The sequence below is a fragment of the Muntiacus reevesi genome, chromosome 9, assembly GCF_963930625.1.
Source record: "Muntiacus reevesi chromosome 9, mMunRee1.1, whole genome shotgun sequence".
Taxonomy (NCBI): Eukaryota; Metazoa; Chordata; class Mammalia; order Artiodactyla; family Cervidae; genus Muntiacus; species Muntiacus reevesi.
In genome coordinates, this window is record NC_089257.1 from 18,123,521 (window position 1) to 18,148,509 (window position 24,989).

The 24,989-nt window shown below is 49.4% G+C and overlaps 2 protein-coding genes across 4 annotated transcripts in view; both read right to left on the reverse strand.

Annotated features, from left to right (window-relative positions):
- LOC136174633 (1-aminocyclopropane-1-carboxylate synthase-like protein 1) lies at positions 1-20,143 on the reverse strand. Of its 3 annotated transcripts, none has more exons than XM_065944806.1 (16): positions 20,028-20,143; positions 18,044-18,334; positions 14,503-14,562; positions 11,570-11,640; positions 10,316-10,385; positions 9,567-9,633; positions 7,515-7,612; positions 6,909-6,986; positions 6,025-6,125; positions 5,093-5,182; positions 3,344-3,389; positions 3,089-3,230; positions 1,252-1,394; positions 1,014-1,167; positions 777-870; positions 1-578 (listed from the first exon to the last, which is right to left on the reverse strand). In XM_065944806.1, the coding sequence occupies exons 2-16, from the start codon at positions 18,332-18,334 to the stop codon at positions 485-487; spliced, it is 1,599 nt and encodes a 532-aa protein (XP_065800878.1). In that variant the 5' UTR covers positions 20,028-20,143; the 3' UTR covers positions 1-484. The 3 variants fall into 3 exon arrangements, with proteins under 3 accessions (XP_065800878.1, XP_065800879.1, XP_065800880.1); XM_065944807.1 differs by lacking the exon at positions 20,028-20,143 and adding an exon at positions 19,816-20,020; XM_065944808.1 differs by lacking the exon at positions 1-578 and having other exon boundaries at positions 587-870.
- The window catches only part of LOC136175735 (probable inactive 1-aminocyclopropane-1-carboxylate synthase-like protein 2), a 16,714-nt gene continuing 11,298 nt past the window's right edge, over positions 19,574-24,989 (reverse strand). Inside the window, exons 13-16 of the mRNA XM_065945973.1 lie at positions 24,214-24,356; positions 23,974-24,127; positions 22,878-22,991; positions 19,574-20,214 (exon numbers count right to left, since the gene is read on the reverse strand). Of these exons, the coding sequence (XP_065802045.1) occupies positions 19,574-20,214; positions 22,878-22,991; positions 23,974-24,127; positions 24,214-24,356 (1,052 nt within the window). The remainder of the gene's footprint in view (positions 20,215-22,877; positions 22,992-23,973; positions 24,128-24,213; positions 24,357-24,989) is intronic.

Below are 24,989 nucleotides of genomic sequence, written 5' to 3' on the forward strand. Positions count from 1 at the left end.
CTCTGAATGAAAGCAACCCTGGGGATGGGGTGGGTGGCCCTTTCATGCCTGTGGGGGAAAGGCCAGCCTTCAGCTTGTCCTCTGAGCAGTTCAGGGCCCCTCATCTCCCTGCAGTCATGGCAAAGTCGCTCTGGCGCAGGAGCAAGAGTAACGGAGCTCCTTGCCAGGAAGACCGCACCCTGGAGCCAGAGATGCCCCGCCCGGCTCCCACCAGGGGCCCGTTCACTTCATCCCAAGCGGAGGCTGGTCCCGGGTCCCAGGTCCCAGGTGTGCTGTGGGCCCCCACATCCTACGTGCAGGGAGAATAACCTGAACATAACAGAATTTAATTCCTTTCTCCTTGTACTTTGGAAATTACCACTCTTCTCTCTTGGGGGGGGGGGGGGCGTGCTCTCTCTGACATGTGTTGTTCCTTTGATTTGTTTCCCTGGCAATAGAGACAGAAGACTGAAGGCCATCAAAAGGAGGTACACGTTGTTTATTTTCACATCCTGGGGGTGCCGAGGGCTGCGTGAGGAACAGTCACGACTCCTCCGCTGTTCCGTAAATGAGTCACAGCAGAGGCTTCTAGTTTCTCCCTGTTTTGTTTTAATAGCAGGAGAGAGGGGGTGGACCACAACTTAAGGCGCATCTCGCTGTCCCCGGGAGAGCAAGGAGCAAGGCTTCTTCTTCAAGGGCAAGGCCGAGAAGGGTATCTGCCTGGCAAACGGCCTGTCTACCAACAGTCTTTGCAGTGGCTGCGGGGCCCTGTGGCCACGAGGCAGTGACCAGCTCACCTGTGGGGGCCTCGTGGCTCCTGGATCTGGCGGGGAGGGGTGTCTTCTGCCACCTGGGGTTGGCCCTCAAGCACCTGTCGGACCCTCTGCATCCCTGGGAGGTGGGAAGGAGGAAGTGAGGGTCAGCACGGATGCTGGGCGGGTGGGGACCAACCAGCTGAGGCTGCCGGGGCTCCAGAGGGGGCCAGAAGCGGGAGGGCAGGTTGAAGGATGCAGTCAGGAGGCGAGACCACTCACCCAGGCGAAGCCGGTGGGTCTTGTCCGAGAAAACCAACCGGAACCAGCCAGGCTCTTTGCACTCGAAGGCTTTACCGAAGGACAGCAGCACCTTGTTCTCCAAAAATCGACGCCAGAGCAGCACCTCCTCCTCAAAGGTGGCCTCGGGCAGGTACTGGGAGGCATGAGAGGAGCTGGGGATGCTCGCCTGCTGGAGGGAGCTTTCTCACCGCCCCCACCCCCCTGCCACCTGCATTACCTTCCTCAAGTCGACCCAAATGAAGAAGCCGGCCCCGCGGCTCACGAAGGGGATACCCAGGGCCCGGAGGTCCTCCGAGACATAGGTGTGGGCAGCCTTGAGCCGGGCGTGGTTTTCCGGCAGATACACTTGGTTGATCCAGTCTGTGTGGGTGAAAAGAGAAGCCAGAAGATCAACCTCCCATCAACCCTCCACTGTGTCCTGAGAGCCCCGCCCCGCTGGCTGATTGGGGGTGATGGGAACAGTCAGTGAAAAGCGCCTTATATCCAGGTACCCGGCCGTCCAGGAGCCCCCAGACACAAAGTCCGTCAGGACCCCGACCCTCACCAGAGGTGCACCCACTCACAGAGCGACACTTCCGAGTCACCCAGACCGAGGCCCAGAGCTCAGTGTGGCCACTGATGAGGTATAGGGCCTTGGACAGCTTCACCTCCCGGATCCTTCTCCTTTTTTAACTGACCTTTGTTTTCGGTGTCCAGTTCGATGAATTGTAACACATACGTATATTTCTGTAAACCAACCCCCCTACCCACAGGCAGGATACTGAAGAGTTAGTTCCCTCACTCCAAAGAATGCCCTCATGCTGTTTAAAGTGACATCACCCCCTTCCCTGTAACTGCTGGTCTGTTCTCCATCACTGTAGTTTTTGCCTTTTCCAGAGCATTACCTAAGTGGAATCATACAGTAATGTAATCTTTTGAGACCAGCTCCTTTCACTCAGCACAATGCCCTTGTGATGGGTCGTCATTGACTTTCTAGCAGCGTGGTATTCCACCGTGTGGGTGAACCACAGTTTGTTTCTCCATTCATCTGTGGAAGGACGTTTGGGTTGTTTCCAGTTCGGGGTGATTATGAATAAAGCAGCTATTGACATTCATGCAGAGGTCTTTGTGTGACCATGAGGGCAAAGACCTTCCTGGGTGGGGAAGACCCCCTGGAGGAGGGCATGGCAACCCACTCCACTACTCTGGCCTGGAGAACCCCATGGACAGAGGAGCCTGGCCGGCTACAGGCCATGAGGTTGCAAAGACACGACTGAAGCGACTTAGCACACACGCCAGGGCAAATATCTAGGAGTGGGGTTGCTGGGCCATTTGGTAAGTCTGTGCTCAACTTTATAAAGAGGTGCCCAGTTGTTTTCCAAGGGGACTGCTCCATCTCACATTCCCACCAGCAGCATGTGAGAGTTCCAGCTGCCCTGCATCCTCACCAATACTTGATACTGTCACTAGCTTTTACATTTTAGTTACTACAGCAGGTGTGTAGTACCTGGTCCTCGTTTTCCTCATCTATAAAATGATGGGGAAATTACAGGAACACCTGCTTCTGAGGATTCTGAGGAGGGACGAATGAGATGATGCGTTGAGAGCATCTTGCAGGACTCAATGAATGGTGGCGATTACAGGTAACCTTTCTATCTAAACTCACTCTCTGAACCTAGGAACAGGATCGATCTGCATAGAGAGAGATACTTCCATTATAACAATTTCCCCATAATTGTGTCTGCTCTTTTCCCAGTGCTCACAGCTAAGAAGAATGAGTTCACACTGATTAAGTGCCTGCTATATGGCAGGTGCCATTCTAATTGAATGACAAATTTCACCATCCCTACAAGACAGATTCCATGATGATCCCCGTTTTGCAGATGAGAAACTGAGGCTACGGGAGGTGAAGGAATAGGCCATGTAGTCAAGAAGTGACAGAGTGGGGTATGAACCCAGTCTGGGCTCAGAGCCAGCACTCTCAAACACACCCTAAATTTGTCTCGTGGGAGAAGTATCCACAGCCCCTGGCCAGTCCCTCCCGCAACCTAAAGGGGCCAGGCCCAGGCAGTCACCACGGTCCCGGAGCAGCTGTGCCATCTGATACTGGGTCAGGCCACTGAGGCCATGATAGCGGCACAGGGAGGCCACCGCCATGGCCACGTCCCGGTTTTCCGTGTACAGCGTCCCGAAGCGGAGCCCAGACATCCCGAAGTCCTGCAGCGGAAAGGCACCATGGGCAGTGGCCAGCCCTCCCGGAGGAAGCCGGCTCCACCTACCTCTCTACCCTCCCGCCTCCCTGACACCCCCAGGGCCAGCCAGGAACCCACCTTGCTGGTTGCCCACATCACATGGGTCCTCTGGGGGTCAGGCAGCCTGCAGAGAGCACAGCATGGGAGCAGAGGCAACACAGACCCACAGGAGCTCACAGGATTGGTTGATCAAATGAGGAGATGGATGGGTGAACCTGGTTTCATCTCCTGAATCGCTAATTCCTCCACATCCCTTACAGCAGGGGTCAGCCAACTGCAACCCACAGGCCAAATCCATCCTGCTGTCTGTTCTTGGAATTGAAGTTTTATGGGGGAACTGCCACACTTTCACATACATACCATCCAGGGCTGTTTTTATGCTATAATGCCAGAGTTGAGTGAACAACCGTATGACCTGTAAAGCTTAAAATATCTGCCATCTGATCCAAAAATATTGCCAACCTCTGATGCAGAGCATAGTTCAGGCATCACTTTCTCAAACAGACCTCATCTGACCACCTCCCAGTGGACCAGGCCAACTAGGTACCCCCAGCCGATCCTCTGCTGTCTCCGCAGACACCTCCTTTTTAATCATCAAATGATTAGCTGTGTATCTACTTGGTAAAGCTTGTAGAAATACAAGATCCACAAAAGAAGGGCCTGTGTCTTTCTTGTTCGCTGACACATCTCCAGCACAGCGGTGTCTGGCCTGCAGTAGGTAGCAAGTCCCTGTCTCTCCGAGTCTCACTCTCCTAATCCCACATACCATCCGCTTGGCAGAGCCTTGTGAGGACTGGCTGAACGGAGCAAAGGAAAGTGTTAAGGGATCATTGACTGAAACCACCCTAGCCAGGCAGGATAACAGTCACTCGTGTGAGTTATCTCACAACGAGAGAAAGATCTTGATGACGAACGTGAAACTGACAAGCTACGGCCTGCCAGAAGAATCTGGGAGCGGCCAAAAGGAGGGAGGAAACACCAGCCCATAATACGTCCTTCCAGCCTCCCAGAAACCCTCACACTGGAGATCGTCTTGATTGAGAGATGCTCGTGCTGCCAGGGAGGACCTTGAATTGAGCCAAAAACGGGCACAAGCAAGACGACTGGCCAGAGAGAACCCAGAAAGCTAACCCCATCGCCACAAAGCCCGAGATGTTGAGCCGCGTGGCAGAGCGGTTCTCCTGGGTCTCCCTCCCCTGCTGCTCTCCTCCCAGGCGCCCCTTCTCAGTTAAGTTTCTTGCTTTGTCAGCATGCGTGTCTCCTCGGACAATTCGCTTCCCAGTGCTAGGCACGAGCCCACTCTCGGGCCCTGAAAGGGGCCCCTCTCCCAGACACAAAAGGACTCAGCAGGGCTGAAAGCTCTAAACAAACATGGAACCGTCAGAATCCCCGAATGCCAGATGTGCAGGCTGGACAGATGATCTGCTCCAAGTGTTCCCACAGGGGCTTTGCCTACACATGCCTGACTCAAGACTAAATCTAACTTGACTCAAACTGCATCTAACCAAAAAAGTTCCAAGAGCTGGCAGGGCCTGGCACACGAACGGGACCCCTGGAGTATTTGCTGAATGAATGAATGTAAGTGGAGCCACTCTGGAGATGAAAGAAACAGCAGAGAGGCCCATTTCCCGCCCTCCCAGCCTTCCCTCATGGAATCCTAAGACCCTTCCTTGAAGCTTTCAGAAACCCCACAGAAAGGTTTGAAAACCACTGACTGGCCCAGCCGCCTCCCTTCGTCTTGTTGGGGGATCTGAGGACTGCAGGATTAGCAGGAAGGAAGAGGAACTGCCCTGGAGCGGGGGTGCAGGGCCGAGAGAGTCAGCTCACCTTTCCAGGCTCAGGACGCTGCGGTACCCAACGGACTCCTCAAACACGGACAGCATGTAGACCTCGTCCACCATCACGTGCAGCTCATGCCTGGAGGGCAGGTGCGGGGAGGTTGGTCAGGGGGACAGAGCTTGGTTTGTTCGCCAAATGCTCCACCCCAGGGTGGTATGGCAGTGAGTCAGAAATCCACAGGGACCACAGTCTAGCCCAGGGTTACCAAACTTGCTTTTTCCAAGAATATCCATCTTTTGTCTATTTTCTTTTTTTTTCAGAGATGACACTGGGGCTTTTGAAGCACTGTGGGGGAAGGCAGAGCCCTCGGGCACCTCTACAGAGGGACACAGTTAGGTGTGAGACAGTTAAGTGTCTCAGACGGTAAAGAACCTGCCTGCGATGCAGGAGACTCAGGTTTGATCCCTGGGTTGGGAAGATGGCCTGGAGAAGGAAATAGCAACCCACTTTTCTATTCTTGCCTGGAGAATCCCATGGGCAGAGGAGCCTGGGGGGATACAGTCCATGGGATCTCAAAGAGTCAGAAACGACTGAGTGACTAACGCTCACACCTGGTTACGTACAGACAGACCCAGATTCACAGCTGGCTCTGCCCCTCACTCGGAGGCTCAGCCAACTGGGATAAAGACAGCATCTGCACCTAACAGCACTGCTGAGAGGATCACATGAGCGGGAGCATGAGGGGCTAGCAGGGGCCTGGCCCCTAGAGCGGGCAATAAACAACACTTGTTACAAAAAAGAGAGAACTCGCATCCCACCAGAGAACTGCTCCCCACCCCTGCCCCCGACTCTCCTGCCAGGAAGGGTGGAAGCAGACAGAAACCTACAGTGGGGTCAAGAGGGCAGCAGGCAGTACACCAAAGCTCACGTCAGAACCCTAACCTGTCACAGGCTTTAGGGGTGAGCGCGGGGCACCTCACCTCTTGGCAAACTCCAGGTACCCCTGCAGCTCCGCTGGGGAGTAGACGTCACCCAGAGGATTCTGGGGGTTGATGAGGATGAGGCCTTTGACCTTCACACCCTGCAACATCAGCAGGACAGGAGACCCTCAGCTCCTCCCCGAAGCCACAGAGTCCCACCAGACCGGCTCCCCGAGGCCACAGACTCCCACCGGACCAGCCAGGCATTGGGCAGGATGCTGGGGAAATGTGTTCACCACCCAACATGAAATGAAGAAGGTCAAAGAATTATATCTGTAGCATCGTATCAGTTATAAAAGAAAACAAATGCAGAGACCAAAGCTCAGAGGGAAATACGTGCAAACACCAACAGAGGTTGCCTTTGTTGGTAGAAATACGGGTGGGGGGGTTGTGCTTTTAAAATTCCCACAGTGGTCATGTATGACTTTTATAACCAAGGTTTATAAAAAAAAAAGATAGATTGCTAGATTTCTGAAAAGGGGACTGGACAGGAACCACTGGTCTCTGCCGTTCTTCAGGAGGCCTCAGATCCCCTCAGAGCGAGGGGGCTACCCATTCGAATCACCAGAGAGATCGTTGAACCACAGACTTGTAAGCTCCATGCTTGACCCACTGAATCAAAATCAGGCCGAGTGGCGGGTAGTGTTTTCAATCACTTGATTGACTGATTATACACCGAGAGTCTCAGGGTTTTTCTCTAGTGGGAAGACCTCTATGAGCAGGCTCCTTATTGACCCCCGGAATGGTTCCATGCTACCACCCTATCCCCATCCCCCACATAGAGTCCCAACCCTTCTCCCTAGGAGATCGGTCCACAGGAAGGGGGTCCCTGCCCTGCTCAGACCCACCCACTTCCAGCCTTAGGTTTATTTTGATCCCCAGACCTCAGAATTAGCTCCCTGCAGGGCCATCTCCAGCTTCTCCACTGTGAGCTGGAAGGGGCGTGTTTCCAGCCCAGTGACCTGAAAAAGATCCACAAAAGCCACCAGCCAGATTCAGTCACCGCTCCAGACCTGAACTCTGGGGTCTCACCTCCCCGCTGACATCTCCAGGCTCCTCTTAGACAATCTCAGAAAACACAGGGTGTATGGGGTCACTCCCTTCTCACTGCCACTCACACATCACATCAGGGCAGCCTCACAGCTCTTAGGTTTGGAGAAAAGCCCCCGGGGGTCCTCTGATTGGGGTCCCTGGGCTCCCATGTGGAGGTGTGCTCTGCCCTGTTCTCAGCGCACCACTTCTGTGTGGTCTCCCTGGGATGCCCTTGGCTTCTACATGGACCCCAGGGATCTCAGAGCTGGAAGATCAGATGTCCCCAGGGCACCCAGGCAAGGGCAGCCATGGCCAACGGGAGACCCCATTCTCCTTCTGGCCATAACCCCAGAGCCCGCGGCATGGACTTCCTCTCATGACCACCGTCAAATTCAGAAGCAGGAACATCCTGGCCTACAGGAAGGTCCAGGCCCACCGGGGGTCCCAGGAACTCTTACCTCACTGTCCAGATAGACAGAGACCAGTCGGACGTTGCCATAGAGATACACGTGCTGCGTGATGGCTCCATAGTAAGGCGCAGGGATCAGGAAAGCCTCTGGGGGCAGGAGTGAGCCAGGGCCTGTCACCCTCTGGCTAGGATGCCTGGAGCCCCCATCCACTGACCTCTCCAAGCCTCTCCACGCCTTTCCAAGTCTTCGGTATCCTTAGGGAATATGCTTCCTCTCTCTCAGCTCCCAAAACACTTTCTAAAGCTTGGATCCACTGAGATCAGTTCCTTTTCCAATAATTACTAGCTAACATTTATTGAGCACTTACTCTGTGTGGGGATCTGTGCTAAACATTTTTTAATTTCATTTGATCATCACAGCCACTCTGTTATTATCTTAACTTTACTGATGAGCAAACTGAAGCTTAGGTATTTCAGAAGCACAGGACATGCTGGGTCACTCTGAGGACAGACTTGGAACCAGGAGTCGAAGCTGCAGGGCGATGATTTGGGTTTGACAAATGGAAAAACTTGAGGATGGCTAGAACTGCCCAGAGACAGAATGTGCTGCTTCTGGAGGGGTGACTGCTCCACCCCTGGGGACACTGAAACCAAATTCTGCGACCACTAGGGCGGGAGGGGGTGTCACGCAGAAGACTCTCGCTGTGGACGGGGATTGATGAGATGATGTCCAAGGTCTACTCTAACGCAGAGGTGAAGGCACTGCCCCGATTCTGCAGCGGTCACATTGGTCAGGCTGAGCTCCTCAGTTTTCCCTTCAGCACAACCCACCCCCTGGCCACAGCTCCCAGCTCTGGAAGGGGTGGCCTCTGTCCTACATGTCCCCTCCGCTGACCACAGGGACTGGACCAGAGGTAGACAAATGACCCCAGGAACCAATGCACCGGCTGGCCAGACACCCATCACGTTCTCTCTGTCTCAAGACTTTGCTCCAAGAAGCAAAGACCCTTGTGAGATGAGAATGAGCACTTGAAAGCAGAGGTCATGCAGTCAGAGCTGGGCCAGCAACCTGGGGCCCTACAGAGCTGAGGACGGTCCAGAAGAAGAGGAGGGAGGGGGACCGCACACATCAGGGGCAGACAGAGAGTGTGTGCTTCTCCGACTCTTGATTGTTCTCGAATGGGTAGGAAATTGCCTGTTACATCCTTGTGATGAATCTCCCTTTTAGGTTCAAAATATTACATCTCTCTGTGTGATTCTGACAAGTAACTCAACCCCATGGGCCTTAATCTCCTCACTGTTAAATGGGAATAAAAGCCCAGAACCTATCTCATTGAGGTTACAGTGGGGATTAAATGACAGACTGTGCCTAGCCTTAGACCAGTGCCTGAAACCTAGTATGTGGTCAATAAATGTTACTAATAGTAGTTTAGAAGTTACACTAGTGTGAGCGGGCCTCTGTTCCTGGCAGCCAACAACCCTGCCCATGACTGTGGTCAACATGTCCTGGAAATGACCGTGGCTCTTGCAGCAGGGGCTGCTGGCTAGCCAGTTGACATCCATTCCTAAGAGAGCACACAGATTTTTCAGCGATGACCAGCAAGAAATCCAAGGAAAGTGGACCTTCCCCCAGACCCTGGGGATGAAGCAAGTTTGGTTTAAACCAACCAGGGTTCTCCTACCCTTCACCAGGGACTGCTTTGGGAATGGGTTTGTGAGTCCGTTCTGGCCAGAAAGATGAAAGGGACGCTCCTGGAAAAGAGTAGGCCCATTTCCCCCCTCCCCTCAAGAAAGAGACAGGCGAAGCACAGCCTCCCTCTCTTCCTACTTCCGGACGTGCTGTGACATGAGGCTGTGAGTGCCATTGGTGAGCGGGAGGAAAAGCCAAGGTCGTCACAGAGGCACAGCCCAGAAGCCTGGCATCACCTTGATTTCCCCTGGAACTGCCAAGCCCTGCTGTCTTGTCAGGGCGCTTAGTTCAGCCCCCCGGGGTCTAACAGTTTATTAGGGTAAAAGCATCTGATGCAGCCCTCCAGGCCCAGCAGCCGGGGTTGGGGAGGCGGGGAAAGGGACTGCAGGCCCAGGGCCAAGGTCTACTCACCCCCCGCCTCACACAGCACCGTGGCCAGAGCAGAGAAGAGAGAGGCACAGCCGTTCAGAACCACCATCTGGGGGCAACACGTCCCGGGACCAAGATGAGCCCGTGTGGGAGGGAGCACGGGCCTGCAGCCTGCATCCAGAGGGCACAGAGGCAGGGGGACGCGGGGGGCCCTCCTGGGCACAGCCGCAGCAAAGCCACGCAGGTCCCCGCAGGCCCCTCCTGACAACAGCCAAGTCCATCTGTGTGGCTCACTCGTGGGGACCCTGTTCCAGATCCACTGAGCAAGCAAGAGGGAGCTGGTCACTCAGAGAGTCCGGCCCGAAGGTGTGGGGGCAGAGGGGCCGCAGGACAGAGCAGGACAGAAATTGCGCTGCTGCTGTTTAATCACTAAGTCACGTCTGACTTTTTTGTGACTCCATGGACTACATCCACCAAGCTCCTCTGTCCATGGGATTTCCCAGGCAAGAATACTGGAGTGGGTTGCCATGCCCTCCTCCAGGGGATCTTCCCTGACCCAGGGATCTGGAAGCGTCTCCTGCCTGGCAGGCAGGTTCATGACCACTGAACCACCTGGGAAGTCCTGTAGAAATTATACCCAAACTCTGAATATCTAGGATAAGGGGAAAGAAGGGAGGGGGGTCTTCCTAATTTCTATACCAAGACTAAGTGACCCCATCTGAGCCCTGGCCAGCCAAAAGATGGGGAGGGAGCAGAAGAGGAGGAAAGAGCAGAGGAGGGGAGTAACTCACGTTCTCCGGTTTAAGGGGTGCGGGGCTTCTGCAGTAGAAAGACAGGAACCTGGCCACTTCCTCCCGGAGGCTAGAGATTAGACAGACATATGGCAGTGCTTATCGGAGGGGCTTGAACTCCTCCCCGACCCCGTCCATCCCAAAGCTCCTCTGGTGCATCTTCAGGCAGCTGCCATCACCCTTTTCTGCTTCCCATGAGGGGAATACAATCAGTATCTGTCTCCACTCCTTGGCACCCACCTCCCTCCTTGGCCCCAACACGATCCACATGCATCGAAAGTTTCATTCCAGTGGTTCTAGGACACCCGACCTACCTAATCAGCAGACTGTAGGAATATCACAAGTAACACTATGTAGATCTAGCTAATAGTAATCATAATAATAACACATTATCATAATAAAATATATAATGCATAACAAATAATTATTATAATAACTATTATCAGAGTTATTGCTAACATTTACAAACATCTACCTTATGCAGATGTTAGAGAATTTTCCTCAATCTTCATAAAACTCCTGTAACTAGTACTATTATTCCCATTTTACAGACAAAGAAACTGAGGCTTGAAGGAATTAGGTCATGTGCTGATTAGTGGCAAAGTCCACACTCAAGCCCAGTGGTCTGACTCTAGGGCCACCATCCTCGTTATTACAAGATTGGGTGCCTTGGAATTACCCTTGTTATCACCCTTGGAATCAAGTCCTGCTCCAGCAACAAATCCTTAGGACAGCATCTGGGCCCTAGTAAGTGCTCAACAAATATAAGGGCTTATTTCATTTATCATCTCCCATTTTACCAGCAGCAGAAGTCTCCAAGCTGATTGTGGCTCCTCTAAAGCTACTGAGAAGCTGGGAACAAAGACTCCTGACCTGAAGGCCTTCCCCGTGCCTCAGACTCAGAGAGACCAAGCCTGGGGGCCTCTGATCGGGGGTGGGACAGGCAGGAGGCTCCAGGTCTCTGCAGATGCTCCACGAGACCGCGTGACCGCCCGCTCTGCAGGACCAGGCCTCAGCCCAGGGTAGGCTTTCTCGACCCAACACTGTTGATGTTTGGGGCCAGATCATTCCTTGCCATAGGGGCAGGCATTGTAGGAAGTCCAGCAGCATCTCTGACCTCTACGCAGTAAAAGTCAGCGGCACCCCCTCCCCCAAGTTACAACAACCAAAAATGTTTCCGGATGTTGCCACATGTCTCCTGGGAAGCAAAACCGCCCTGGAGGTGAGAACCACTGGCCCAGAGGTCCTACTTACAACAGATGTCCCCTCCAGTCGGGGTACTGCAACAGGGACGGCTCCACCTGCAGCATGTCGCTCTGACTCAGCTGGGGACAGAGAGGGGAGAGCAGGATTAAGCGCCGCACACCTCATGGGCACCCCTATCCACACAGCACCGGGGCCTCTCAATCCAAGGGCTGCTCATCAGAGAAGCCAGGATGGGGGAAGCCCAGGGATAGCATTCTCATGCCCATTTTGCAGATGAGGAAACTGAGGCTTAAAAATGTCAACTGTGGGAATTCCCTGGCAGTCCAGGGGTTAGGACTCCTGGCTTTCACTGCAGCAGGCACAAAATTCCATCCCTGATTGGGAAACTAAGATCTTACAAGTCATGCAGCATGGCCAAAAAAGTCAGGTGGCTAGGAAATGGGACAGTACTAGCAAGTGGCAGAGCTGAGATGAAACAGAATTTCTGACCCCTAGTCCAGTGCTCTTTATACAATACGCCACCTGATAAAACCAGAGGGTGGATTTGCGGAGGCGGTGGAGGAGACCTCGATGCTCCGTTGCCCTGTGGGGTGACCAAAAAGGCCCCAGAACTGGGTGCCCTGTTTTGGTCTTGGTTCTGAGTCCTGGAGGGACTCAGGCCACTGCCCTCCTGCAGCCTCAGCTCAACCTCACACTTTGGAAAATGCAGCCATTTGCAGATCACCTCCACCGCCCCGGTGCTGGGTTAGGGACTCCCACGGCATCATGCCCACAAAGTCAAGAAAGGCAGGAGCTGCGGGAGGTGGAACAAAAAGGGACAGAGGGAATCAGCCACGTGTCCATAACGCCCCCTCTGCCCTTTCTCCCTCTTTCCTAAGAGCCACGCTGTCCATACAGAGGCTGCTGGCGACTGCGGCTCCTGGCTCCTTACGTGCGGCTCTCCTGAAGTGAGACACTGGATTCTGAAGACTTGCATGAAGTAAGTATGCAAAATACGGGGCTACCCAGCTGTCTCCGTGGTAAAGAACCCGTCTGCCAGTGCTCGAGTTCGAACCCTGGCTCGGGAAGGTTCCCTGGAGAAGGAAATGGCAACCCGCTCCAGTGTTCTTGCCTGGGGAATCCCAGGGACAGAGGAGCCTGGCAGGCTACAGTCCATGGGGTTGCAAAAGAGTCAGACACAACTTAGCGACTAAACAACAACAGTAGCAACATGTAAAATATCTCATTAATAATTTTTATATTGATTACATGTTAAAATGGCCACATCTTAGATATATTGGGCTGCATAAAATACATGATGAAAATGAATGTTACCAGTTTCTTTATACTTGTTTAACAGAAAAATTTTAATTGTATATGTGGCCACATTTTTTTTTTTTTTTAATTTTATTTTATTAGTTGGAGGCCAATTACTTCACAACATTTCAGTGGGTTTTGTCATACATTAACACGAATCAGCCATTGAGTTACACGTATTCCCCATCCCGATCCCCCCTCCCACCTCCCTCTCCACCCGACTCCTCTGGGTCCTCCCAGTGCACCAGGCCCAAGCGCTCGTCTCATGCATCCCACCTGGGCTGAAACTTAAAAGCTTTTGCACTACAAAGGAAACTATAAGTAAGGTGAAAAGACAGCCCTCAGATTGGGAGAAAATAATAGCAAATGAAGAAACAGACAAAGGATTAATCTCAAAAATATACAAGCAACTTATGTGGCCACATTTTATTTCTCCTGGATGATGCTGAGCTGCCTTAGAGTGAGGAGATATTTTTGGGTAGAACAGGCTTTTCAAGTCCACTCACTATACCCTACTCCTTTCATGGCTCAGATGTTCCCCTTTGGAAACATGTTCCTTTGGGTTAAGTATCGCTATCTCCATAGCCCCAGACTCTGACTCCTAGGCCTTGAGAGACAGGCAGTTCCAGTGGTTTGCTAGAGATGGCTCTCACTAGCTCAAGAAATCTGATTATTCTGTCTATACGTGAGTGGGCAGGGAGGGAAAGGGGAAAGGGCAAAATAAGGGTAAGGGATTAAGAGGTCCAAACTACTAGGTATAAAATATGCTACAAGGATATACTGTACAATATGGGGAATATAGTCAATATTTTATAGTAGCTACAGATGGAGCATAATCTTTAAAATTTTTCTTAAAATTAAAACAAAATTAAAAATTTGTTTAATATTAAAAAAATTGTGCATCACTGTTATATACCTATAACTTAAATAATACTGTATAGCAATTACACTTCAACTTAAACAATTAAAATAATCTGATTACTACATTTTCAGCAATTTTTCAAAATGTGCTAAAAACCAGTCGTTTTCAAAAATGAAATTATATAAACTATCTAGAAATTATGTAAGTCAGTTATAGTAAAAACAAAAGTAAAAACATAAGTAAAAATCATAGTAAATCAAATCATGGTAAAAACAAAGGGAAAAGGTACTCAAACAATACTGCTTATGGTCGACATTATTCCATTTTGCTCTCATCTGCGCTCCAGGGGTTCTTTACATCCAGGTTATCTGCGAGGCGGGACCACCACGTGATGTACCCTGCACCTCTCTTCCCAGCGCTGCGTGCAGTGATAGCACGCACGACCCTGAATTAGCCACAGTGGGGCATGTACACTATGGGACTCCGCAAAAGCTACAGATCAGGACTTCTCCTGCCCCAGGGCCAGTTGTTAAATACTGACCACACGTCACTGAGTGTCTCCGCCTGAGAGCAGGAACCCAGCCAGCAGGAGGGGCTGAGGCGGGAAGCAGCCAGAAGTGGAGAAGCAGCAGAATCAGAGTCAGGAAGTAACTTGCCCCAGATGGCAGAGAACGTGGTCCCCAGGGCAGAGTGGAGCCTCCTGACTCCAAGGCCGGGGCAACCGAGGCAAGCAGCCAGCTCTCCGGGGGGAGTATTCCAGGGAATCCCAGGAAGACAGCCCCTCGGAGCTGGGGATGCCACTCAGAGGTGCACTGGGACTTACCCGTCTGGAGAGCAGGTCAAAGCAGAGCTTGTTCTCACTGGTGCCCAAGTTAATGATGCCCTGGAGGTGAGACGTACAGAGCCACGTAAGCACAGCAGAGGGTGCCCGCAGAAGGCTCCAGGAGCTCAGGAGGCAGCGAAGTGGAGCTCTGCAACCTCGACCTTCCCAGCACCCCACCCGGTCTTTGCTCAAGCGCTGCCCTCCGCAGGGTTCCCTGATCGTATCTCCCCATTTCTGAAGCTCTGTGCAAATGCCTTCTCCTCCGGGAAGCCCTCCTTAAAATCCCACCTGCATGGGGATCTTTTCTACTTCGGGACCCCAAAGAGCTTTAGCTGTCCCCCTTGAGAGCACTGGTCAGTTTCCACCCCAGGTCACAAAGACACATGTACAGGTTTTGTCTCCTCTACAAGATGGGAAGGTCCCTGAAGACACCACACGCCCAAGACACACACTGAATCTCTCACGAGGCTCAGTTCACAGGATGACAGAATGTGTACACAGTAAACTGGTGCTCTGGCAGGAACAGGAAGAAGGGTGAATATACAACAAGAAGAGGCCCTGGGCTGGTGGAAATTCTCCCTGAGGTGGGGACCCATGCCACGCTACACAGCATCCAGATTCCAAACACATAGGCACTGTTTTCATAGGACAAGGAGGAGGGCAGGTGCAGCTCAAGTTGCCCCTTATAGAGTCCCTGAAAAGACTCACGCACAGCTAATTCCTGACCCCTAAGTTATTAGAGGGGATGGGGAAGGAGGGAGAATGAAAAAGTAGAGCTTCAATGGGCTAAGGTTATGAAAACTAAAAGGCAGTGCTTCTTCACGCCCTGGAGAACAAACCTATAGGATCTTCCCTCCAACCAGTCCATCACCGAATCCCTCACTTGTGCCTGCAGATACAGGCACAGTCCAAGCAGCTCTCCTCCGCTGCTAAGACCCTGGCCCGAGCCACGAGTCTCTCTTGTCTACATTATTGCAATAGCTTCCCTCCTTCCTTTCCTCATCGTTCCCTCATCCCCATTCTCCCCGAGTTGAACCTCCATACTGCAGTCTGAGTCTAAGTCATCTTTTTAAAAGAAAAATCAGATCCCATTGCTCTTCCTCTGAACCCGTTCCATCCCATTTAGTCTAAAATCAGAAGCCTCACCATGTCCCATGAGACCCTGCAGCTCTAGCAGCACCCCTGCCCCATTTCCTCTCTGACCTCATGCCGGCCTCCAGCCAGTAAGCCCCTCTGCTGTCCTTTGAACTGCTCTGGGGGCTTTGCACTGGCTGTTCCCTCTGCCTGGAATGCTTTTCCCCCAGATACCTGCAGAGCTCACTCCCTGTGACAGGCAGCCCCCAAGATGGTCCTCAGTGACCCCTACGTCCTGGTGTGCAGGGCCTTGCATAATCCCTTCTCCTGAGTGTGGGCAGACCGAGTGACCTGCTTCTCATGAACAGAACATGCAGAAGTGATGGGATGTCACTTCCCAGACTAGGTTACAAAGAGTCTGTGGCTCCCGTCTTGGGCACTCCTGACCTCTCATTCTCTCTTCCTCTCGTGGGTCGCTTGCCCCAGGGGAAGCCAGCCGCTGTGTCATGAAGCAGCCCCGTGGAGAAGACCACGTGGGGAGGAACCGAGGCCTGCCGATACCCATGTGAGTGAGCTTGGAAAGGATCGTCCCCCTGCCCACTCTGCAATCATGTGAGTGAGCCTGGAAATGGATGATTTCCCTGCCCCACCAAGTCTACGGACGAGACCGCAGCCCCAGCTTCATTGCAGCTTCCCAGATCTTCAGCCTGAAGCACCACCCTGATTCCTGAATTCCAGAAACTGGGAACTGTTTCTTTTAGACTGCTAAGATCTGAAACACTTTGTTACACAGCAAGAAGTAACCAATATTAGAATATATATATACTATATCTATACATACAGTATATATATACTATATATATACTATATCCATACACATGTGTATGTATACATATACATATATATGTATACATGTATGCTAGTGTATATATATATACACTATATATATATATGTATAGCATATATATATTACTAGGTATATATTATATATTATATTACTAGGTATTACTAGTATATATATAATATATAATATAAATTTTATATATATTAATATTATATATTATATTATATTTTATTATATATTTATAATTATATGATATTTATAATATAATATATGAATTATTAATATATAATATATAAAATTATGTAATATATTATAATACACATTAGAATATATTATATTATATATATTATGTTATATGTGTCATATATAATATATATTATATATACATTATATAGTATACTATATATATTATATTATATATAAGCAGTAATAATATTATATATATTGTATAGCAATACATATACTATAAATATAATATATATACACTATATTATATATTAACACATTATATCATGTTATATTATATATAATATTATACATGTTATTATATTAAATAATAACATTATAAATTATACTATAATAAATTATATTGTTATAATAATTTTATTATAATATTATAATTTATTATAATTGTTCTAAAAATTTTATTATAATAGTGTGATTTTATTGTTATAAATTATTACTAGTGATTATTAATTATATATATTATTATAATTAATAATAATTAAAATTATTATAATTAATAATAATTGTCATTATAATATGCAATTATTGTGTTGTTATAATAATACATTAATAATAATAGCAACTACCACTTATTGAATGCTCAAAGTGAAGCACTGTGGTAATAATTGATATACCTGAAAACATTTAGTTGTGACAGTACAGAATATAGCAGGTATTATTACCCCAGTATAGAGATGAACTGATGCTCAAAGACTAAGTAGTTAGCTCAAGAATATACAACTTTGAAAGTGAAACAGGCAGAAGAAGAGATGCAGAAGTACAGAACAGACTTTTGAACTCTGTGGGAGAAGGGGAGGGTGGGATGTTTCGAAAGAACAGCATGTATATTATCTGTGGTGAAACAGACCACCAGCCCAGGTGGGAGGCATGAGTCAAGTGCTCGGGCCTGTTGGGCTGGGAAGATCCAGAGGAATCGGGTGGAGAGGGAGGTGGGATGGGAGACCGGGATGGGGAATTCGTGTAACTCTATGGCTGATTCACATCAATGTATGACAAAACCCACTGAAAAATAAAAAAATAAAAAAATAATAAAAAAAAAAAAAAGAAAGAAAGTGAAACAGTTTCAGCTTGAACCCTAGTTCTGTCCCAGCTCTAAAGCTGAATAGTTGGGCTGTGGATCAGAAGCCATATAAGAGCATGCCATGGTTTTTTAATTCCTCCCCCACAAATCAAGTTTCCCTTAATTATAAGTGGACCATTTTCTGATTCAGGTAATATTTTGGGACCTCTCTAAGCAACACTGCAAACCCCGCTGGAAGTCAGAAGTCCATAACTCTAACCTGACAAGAGCAGGCTGGGTGTTGCCTTATCGTTCAAGGCGGGGTACCCTCCCCCAGTTCTCTCTTGGGTCCCAGTGGGGAGGGGGGCATCACTCACACTAGGGTTCTCATCCTCATCATATTCGTCCATGTGGTAGGTCCTGTAGCCCTCCTCAGCTGAATCCCAGAACCATTTAATGACGCTTCCTCTAGAGGACAGGTAGGGGCTGCCGGAGGAGAACATGGCCGTGGGGTCACCCACTCCATAGGACTTCAGTGGCTTCTGGTCTGGTTTTCTGGAGCATTTTCTTTCCAGACCATCTCCCTTGTTACCAGGCAGGCCCTGTATGGAGTCAGAACCTGGACAGGCGGTAGTCATCCTGGATTCCTTCTGAAGGAGGGTGGACATCTGCAGAAAAACAAAAGCATTCAATCTCTGATCTGATCAAGGACCTTCCATAGCACCAAGCATCAAAAATGAACTGGGGGGACTTCCCTGGAGGTCGAGCAGTGAAGACTTCACTTTCCAAAGCAGGGAGGTGAGGGTTCAATCTCTGATGGGGGGCTAAGATTCCACATGCAGTGTGGTTTAAGAAACCAAAACTTTAACAAAAAATAATAATATAACAAATTCAATAAAGACTTAAAAAGTGGTCCACATCAAATACAAAAAATCTTTTAAAAAATGAACTGGGGGTCATGGGGCCCTCCCCCTTCTCTATCTCCCCTTCCTTTAAGTTTATATAGTTATCACTTCTTGTGTCCCCTACTAGTTGTAACCATGTGTGCAATCGCTTCAAGGCATCAACCGTACTAAGGATTTACAGGCAGAGGGTTTATTTGTTACTGTCTACAACTTTAACTAATGGCCACTTCGGCTTGCTTTACTTTTGGAGAAGTCTTTGATTCTGCAGGCTAAAGTGTCACCAGCTTCTTTTTTCCCTTCTTGCTGAACTCAACTAAAAAAAAAAAAAAAAAAGTTAAAATTTTCTGACTTAGAGCAGAAAGGGCCTGGAGTCCACGGGTCTTGCGGTGACTGATGTGAAGAGGAGTAAAGGATAGGATGAGATTACTAGGTGACTTAGAGCAGACAATGGATGAGGCCTAAGAGGAGGGAAATAGGGGTCTCTGCAAGTGCAGGGACCCAAGGCAGCGCCTAGAATTGCATCTTCACTCCCAAAGTGGGGCAACTCTGGCCTCAGGAAGAGGCTGGTCTGATCCTGAGCTCGGTTGTGAACTCCACTTTCTAAGCCAGGGTCCTCTCGGGCAAAGTGGGTGTAACCGTTACTATCTCATAGTGTAGCCCTGGTGAGGACATAAACATGAGTTAGTGTAAATGGCCTAGGACAAATCCTGACTCATGGCCGAAGTTCAGTAAATTATGTTTATATTTATTGTTACTATAAAACTCCCTGCCAATTTCCCTAGTCCTGATGCCCAAGCCTCACAACACCCGATGACGGGGAACCAACCAGAGGCTCAGAAACACAGCGGGGCTGCCCGGGTTAAATTTTGCTCCATGAAGTCATTTCTAGGTCCTCTCCCAACTGACTGGGCCTCCTGAGCCTTAACTCGGTTCACGACCCCCGACCCCACCCCACCCCATCCCCCTTAATCCCCCTCCCCGCAGCCTTGGACCGCGGAGAGTTCAGAGCCGGACACCCACGTGGCCGGCCTCCGAGATCCGCGAGAGGGCGGCTAGGGCGGGTGGCAGAGCGCAAGGCCCCTGCAGGACAGCAAGCGCTCGCCGGAAGAACCAGCTCCTGGTCTCCGGGAGGAAGTGAGAGTTGGAGCCGAGGGCTGCGAGACGGCAGGGTCGGGACTTGTGCAGAGAGACCTCGAGCCCGAGCCCCCGCGGGGCCCCCCTGCTCTGCAAAGCGGGGATCGCACCTCCTTGGCGGAGCTGGAGGCGCCGGCACCCGAGGCTCCGGGGACGCGCGGTCTGTGTCGAGTCCTCGCCCGGACGCGTCCTCCGCCGCTGCGCGCGCGGCGCACCCGGGCCCAGGCACCCGCACTCGGGCCCGTCCGCGCAGGGGGCGCACGAGGGACCACACCGCGGGACTGGGGCCCCCAGAGCCTGTCTCCCCGAGACCGACTCCCACCTTTGGCCGCCCAAGCCGGACGGGAAGCCGGGGAAGGGCAGGCGGCCCGCGGCCTGAGCCGGTCCAGGAAGGGGCGGGCCGCCCGCTGCCACCGCGGCGCTCTGAGGCCTCGGCGCGCTGACCGCCTTCCCGGCCGGGTCTCCCCGCCCCAACACACGCGGCGCCTCCCTCTGCCGCCAGGCCTTAGCTTGCCCATTTTAAGGCAGTTACCAGGGTTACCGGGCAAATGTGTGCCTGATTGGGGCCTATGGAAAAGCCTTTTCGGATTAAGGCGTGTGCATCCTTAAAACATCCTTCTACTGAAAGCGCTTCTGACCTGAGTTTGTCTTTTCTCCTCCTCCTTTCCTGCTACAGAACACTTGTTGAACTTTACCTTCAGTTCAGTTGCTTAATCGTGACCGACTCTTTGCAACCCCATGGACTGCAGCACGCCAGGCCTCCCTGTCCATCCCCTGTACATTCTGGGACTTTGGAAATGACCTTGACCCAGGACCTGGGCCAGTTCAGAGCCTTGAATAGTAAAAGTCTTCTTTTCCCATGAAAAAAAAAAAAAAAAAAAGCAGGACCCGTCAATACAGTGTGTGTATATATACATATATATATACAACTCTTTGTAACACCATAGACTAGCCCACCAGGCTCCTCAATCCATGGGATTCTCCAGGCAAGAATACTGGAGTGGGTTGCCATTCCCTTCTCCTGGGGATCTTCCCAACCCAGGGATCAAGCCCAAGTCTCGTGCATTACAGGCGGACTCTTTACCATTGAGCCACCATGGGTGAAAGCCCCTATGTACTTGGCCCTAAAATGTCTCCGTTTCAAAGGACTGAAATTGTAGTTTCTGTTCTCTAATCACAAAGGAACTAAACTAGAAATTATTAACAAAGATAGCTGAAAGACCCCAAATATTTGGAAAGTAAATATTTACTAAATAAATTATAGAGTTGGACACAACTGAGCGACAGAACTGAAGAAATCACAAGGAAAAGTAGAAATTTAAATGATCATAAGAACCCAGCTTATCAAAATTTATGAGATGTTGCTGAAGCAATGCTTGGAAAGAAATCAATAACCTTAAATGCTTACATTTAGAAAAATCAGCTTAAAACTTTTGGTCTAATCTTCCCTCCTAAAAAGCTAGGAAAAGAACAAATTGAACCCAAAGTTAAGAAAAGGAAATAAAGAGTAGAAATGAAACAGAAGAGAAATGTATAGGGGGAAAAAAAAAAAAATCAATGAAACTAAAAGTTGGGACTTGGAAAATATTAATACAACTGATAAACATTTAGATTAACTGATCAAAAATTCATTTAAATATCAAGAAAGAAAATTATAGCACAATATCCTTCATGAAAATAAGAATTTTACATCTAATATCAAGTCAAATCCAATGATATATAAAAGGTGATGCATCATGACTCTATGGGGCTATTACAAGAGTATGATATTGCTGTAACATTTTTTAATCAATATAATTTTATCACATTAATAACTAAGAATTATCTCTAGAGGTATAGGCAAAAACATCTGGTAAAAACTGAACCCACATTTATGGTAAAACTTTCATCAAACTAGGAATTGAAGGAAATTCTTCTATCTGGTAAAGGCAGTATGAAAAATATTTCCAGTAACATTATACTTATGAATGAGAGACCAAACTCAATCCTGTTAAGATTGAGAACAAGGCAAGTATGTTCTTACTATTTTATTCAATTCTGTTCTTGAGGTCTCTAGGCCATGAAATTAGAACAGAAAAATAAGAGACATAAATATTGAAAAGAAGGAAAATCATCTCTTCTGGTCCCATGAATCCCCTCATGCAGCCAATGAATTCTTCTCCTGTGTCTACTAGTCAAGTTTATTTCTAAAGAAACTTGCCTGGTGTCAAAAAGTCTTGAAGAATCAGGATTTGTTGGTGGGCTGCAAAGCTTCCCAAGAGAGTGAGGATGATCCCAAACCCAAGTGACTGATCAAAGCCATCAGTGGCTGCTAATAATTCTTCCAACATCTATAAAATGGTGGTAGTCCCCACTCTGCCCATTTTACCGCTCTGATGCTTAGACTAAACCTCAGATGTGCAAAGGCTTTGCAGAGAAATGCTCAGGAGGTATGATTTGAAGAGCTGGAAACCCTAGACATGAAAATGGAAGACTTCAGACTTGTCACCAGAGATTCATTTTAAAAGCCTTTCAAAAAGGCAAAAATGGAAAGAACTCACATTTGGAACCAGAAACTTTTGAAACTATACCCTCAACCGGCCACGTAGCCACACATGTGTAAGGTGGGTGTGATCGGGTAAGGATCCTATGGGACACTGCATCCAACACCTAGAAAATGCTCTGCCAATTAGGGATCATGGTTTCCCTTCCTTTCTGGCCTGTCCTAGAAAGTATTCTCCACATATAACCTGCTTTACCTGCTTTACTATTTCAAAACTGAATTTAATATTTAATTTAAATTTAATTAAAAATTAAGTTTAAAAATCATCTAGTCCCAAAAGGTCATATGAAGAATGTGAAATAAAACAGGCCTGCAATTTAAAAAATGTGGAATTTATTAGATACAGAATATAAAAATTAACCCACCTAAACAGGGACCCAGAGAGCTCACTTTATTCCTCCACCAGGCTTTCTCACCAGAATCCCCATAAAAACATTTTGTACACACGCAATGGCTCGTAGAGACTAAGAAGATGTAAAGTTTCCAGAATGACAGATGCTTAAGGGGGCTGATGGTGAGGTCAAACGCACTCATGCCTGGAGGAGCCAACTGTTTGTTTGGTCACAGCTCCAGGCTAGCACCCAGCCTTCCAGATCCGAGGCTGACATCAGGACTTCCTGAGAGCGGGACTGGCTGGAGTCTCCGGCTGGGAGGTAGACACTTCCTCCTTCGTTGCATCCTCCAGTTGCTTCACTCTACGCTCCTGCTTGTGCTCCACTAGCCCCTGCTGGAACCGACGCATGGCTAGAGGGTCCAAATGGAGACAGAGAAATACTTAGCGGGTGTGCACATGGGCCCCAGGTACTTGCAGGTCCTAGTAGACCACCACAGAACCTTTGGTTCAGGGATGCTGAACTTGAGCCTTCCCTTTTGGGGGATAGATTTCCAAGTCTTCCTGCCACATTCCCCATGGCTCTTTTTGGCTTTACTGTCACAGCCCCTGCCTGCTAGATTACCTTCATGACTCAAGATCAAATCCTGTCACCTAGCTTATAGCCTTGGCCCCATTATTTTCTGTCTGCCTCTCGTGGCCTTTCACTCAGTCTATTTTCTACAGTAACGCAAAAGATTCATAACATAAATATTCATTGCTATGTTCGCAGCAGGTAGAACAGTGACCTGCATGTGTTGAGATGCAATAGATAAAATGAATGTCAGTTTCTGTAACCTTCAGAGGAGAATCACAACTCCGCAGTATAGCATGCAGGGCCTTCTAGGTCACACCCCATCTATCTCACCTAGTAGCTGGCAAGCTCTGCATGGGCAGAGCTCCATTTCTGGGTAGTTCACAGTCCCAGTGCCTCTTCAATGACAGACACAGACCCGACACACCAAAAGCATAATATACTTCAAGTGGCTAACAGTTCCTTGTTTGCAAAGGAGCTTAAAGATAGGGGCTTCCCTTCTGGTAAATAATCTGTTTGCAATGTAGGGGACCTGGGTTCAATCCCTGGGTTGGGAAGAACCCCTGGAGAAGGGAAAGGCTACCCACTCCAGTATTCTGGCCTGGGGAATTCCATGGACTACAGTGCATGGGGTCGCAAAGAGTCGGACATGACTGAGCGACTTTCACTTAAAGGTATGAAAGTCAAAACAGAGGGCCTAGAAGGACTGGAGCTATATAGGCTGCTAGAGGTGAATAAGGGACGACTCCACCATTAGGTTACAGAGGAGTGGCTGGGGCATCTGTGAAGGATGCCAGGACTGGCAGGTCAGCTCCACTCACCGATTCTTAGCAGGTGGGGCCTGGCTGCAAAGATGAGTCGGAACCAGCCAGGCTCCTTACACATGAAGGTCTTGCCCGGGGACAAGATCAGCTTGTGGTCCAGGAAGCGGCGATGGAGGAGCAGCTCTTCCTCAAACGTGCATGGGTCCAAGTACTGGGGAGGAGAGACGGACAGAGCTGAGCTCAAGACCCAGCCGGCAGATCTGCCCTTTAACACCCATCTTCACTCCCAGAGCTCACCTGTTTCAAGTTGATCCAGACGTAGAGGCCAGAGCCACGATTGAGGAAAGGGACCTTCAATGCCTTCAGCTTGCGAGTGACATACCTGTGAGCCTCCTGTAGCCGGAAGTGATAACTGGGCAGGTATATATTGTCAATCCATTCTGAGTGATGGAGGAAGAGAGCTGTTACATATTTCAGGGCTGAGATCTGCCAGAGGGCTCCTGACCAAATGCTCCCTCCCTGGGCTTTATGCCTGCTGTATCCAACCCTGACTGTATCGTATTTGAGCTTATCATACCCAACACATGGGCTTCCCTGGTGGATCAGTGGTAAAGAACCCGCCTGCCAATGCAGGAGGCGTGGGTTTGTTTCCTGGGTAGGGAAGATGCCCTGGAGAATGGAATGGCTACCTACTCCAGTATTCTTGCCTGGAGAATCCCATGGGCAGAGGAGACTGGTGGGCTACAGTCCATGGGGTCACAAAGAGTCGGACACAATTAGCAACTAAACACCACCACCCATGACACCACTTCCATTGTGCAAGTTTGGGACACTAGGCTTCTCAATAGTTGTGTAGTAAAGTTATGTTTGAATTTACATCCTTGAGGCAAGAAGTTGAGGTGTCCCCTAAATGGGGTTGATACTGCTGTTTTCAACCGGGCAAGTAGCTGCTACTCATAGCTCCCTCACCTTCTGCTTTAGGCCCTAACAAATGGACTGTGAAGAACCTCATTATGCTTGGGGATGATCCTAGCACAACTGTTTTCAGCACTGGAAGCACTTTAGAGCCACCT

Coding starts and splice junctions, on each gene's coding strand:
- LOC136174633 (XM_065944806.1), bottom strand. CDS start 18,334: ATGTCCACCCTCCTTCAGAAGGAATCCAGGATGACTACCGCCTGTCCA. Junction 11,641..14,502: donor TTGACCTGCTCTCCAGACGG/GTAAGTCCCAGT, acceptor CTCTGTCCCCAG/CTGAGTCAGAGCGACATGCT. Junction 871..1,013: donor GACCCACCGGCTTCGCCTGG/GTGAGTGGTCTC, acceptor CCCACCTCCCAG/GGATGCAGAGGGTCCGACAG.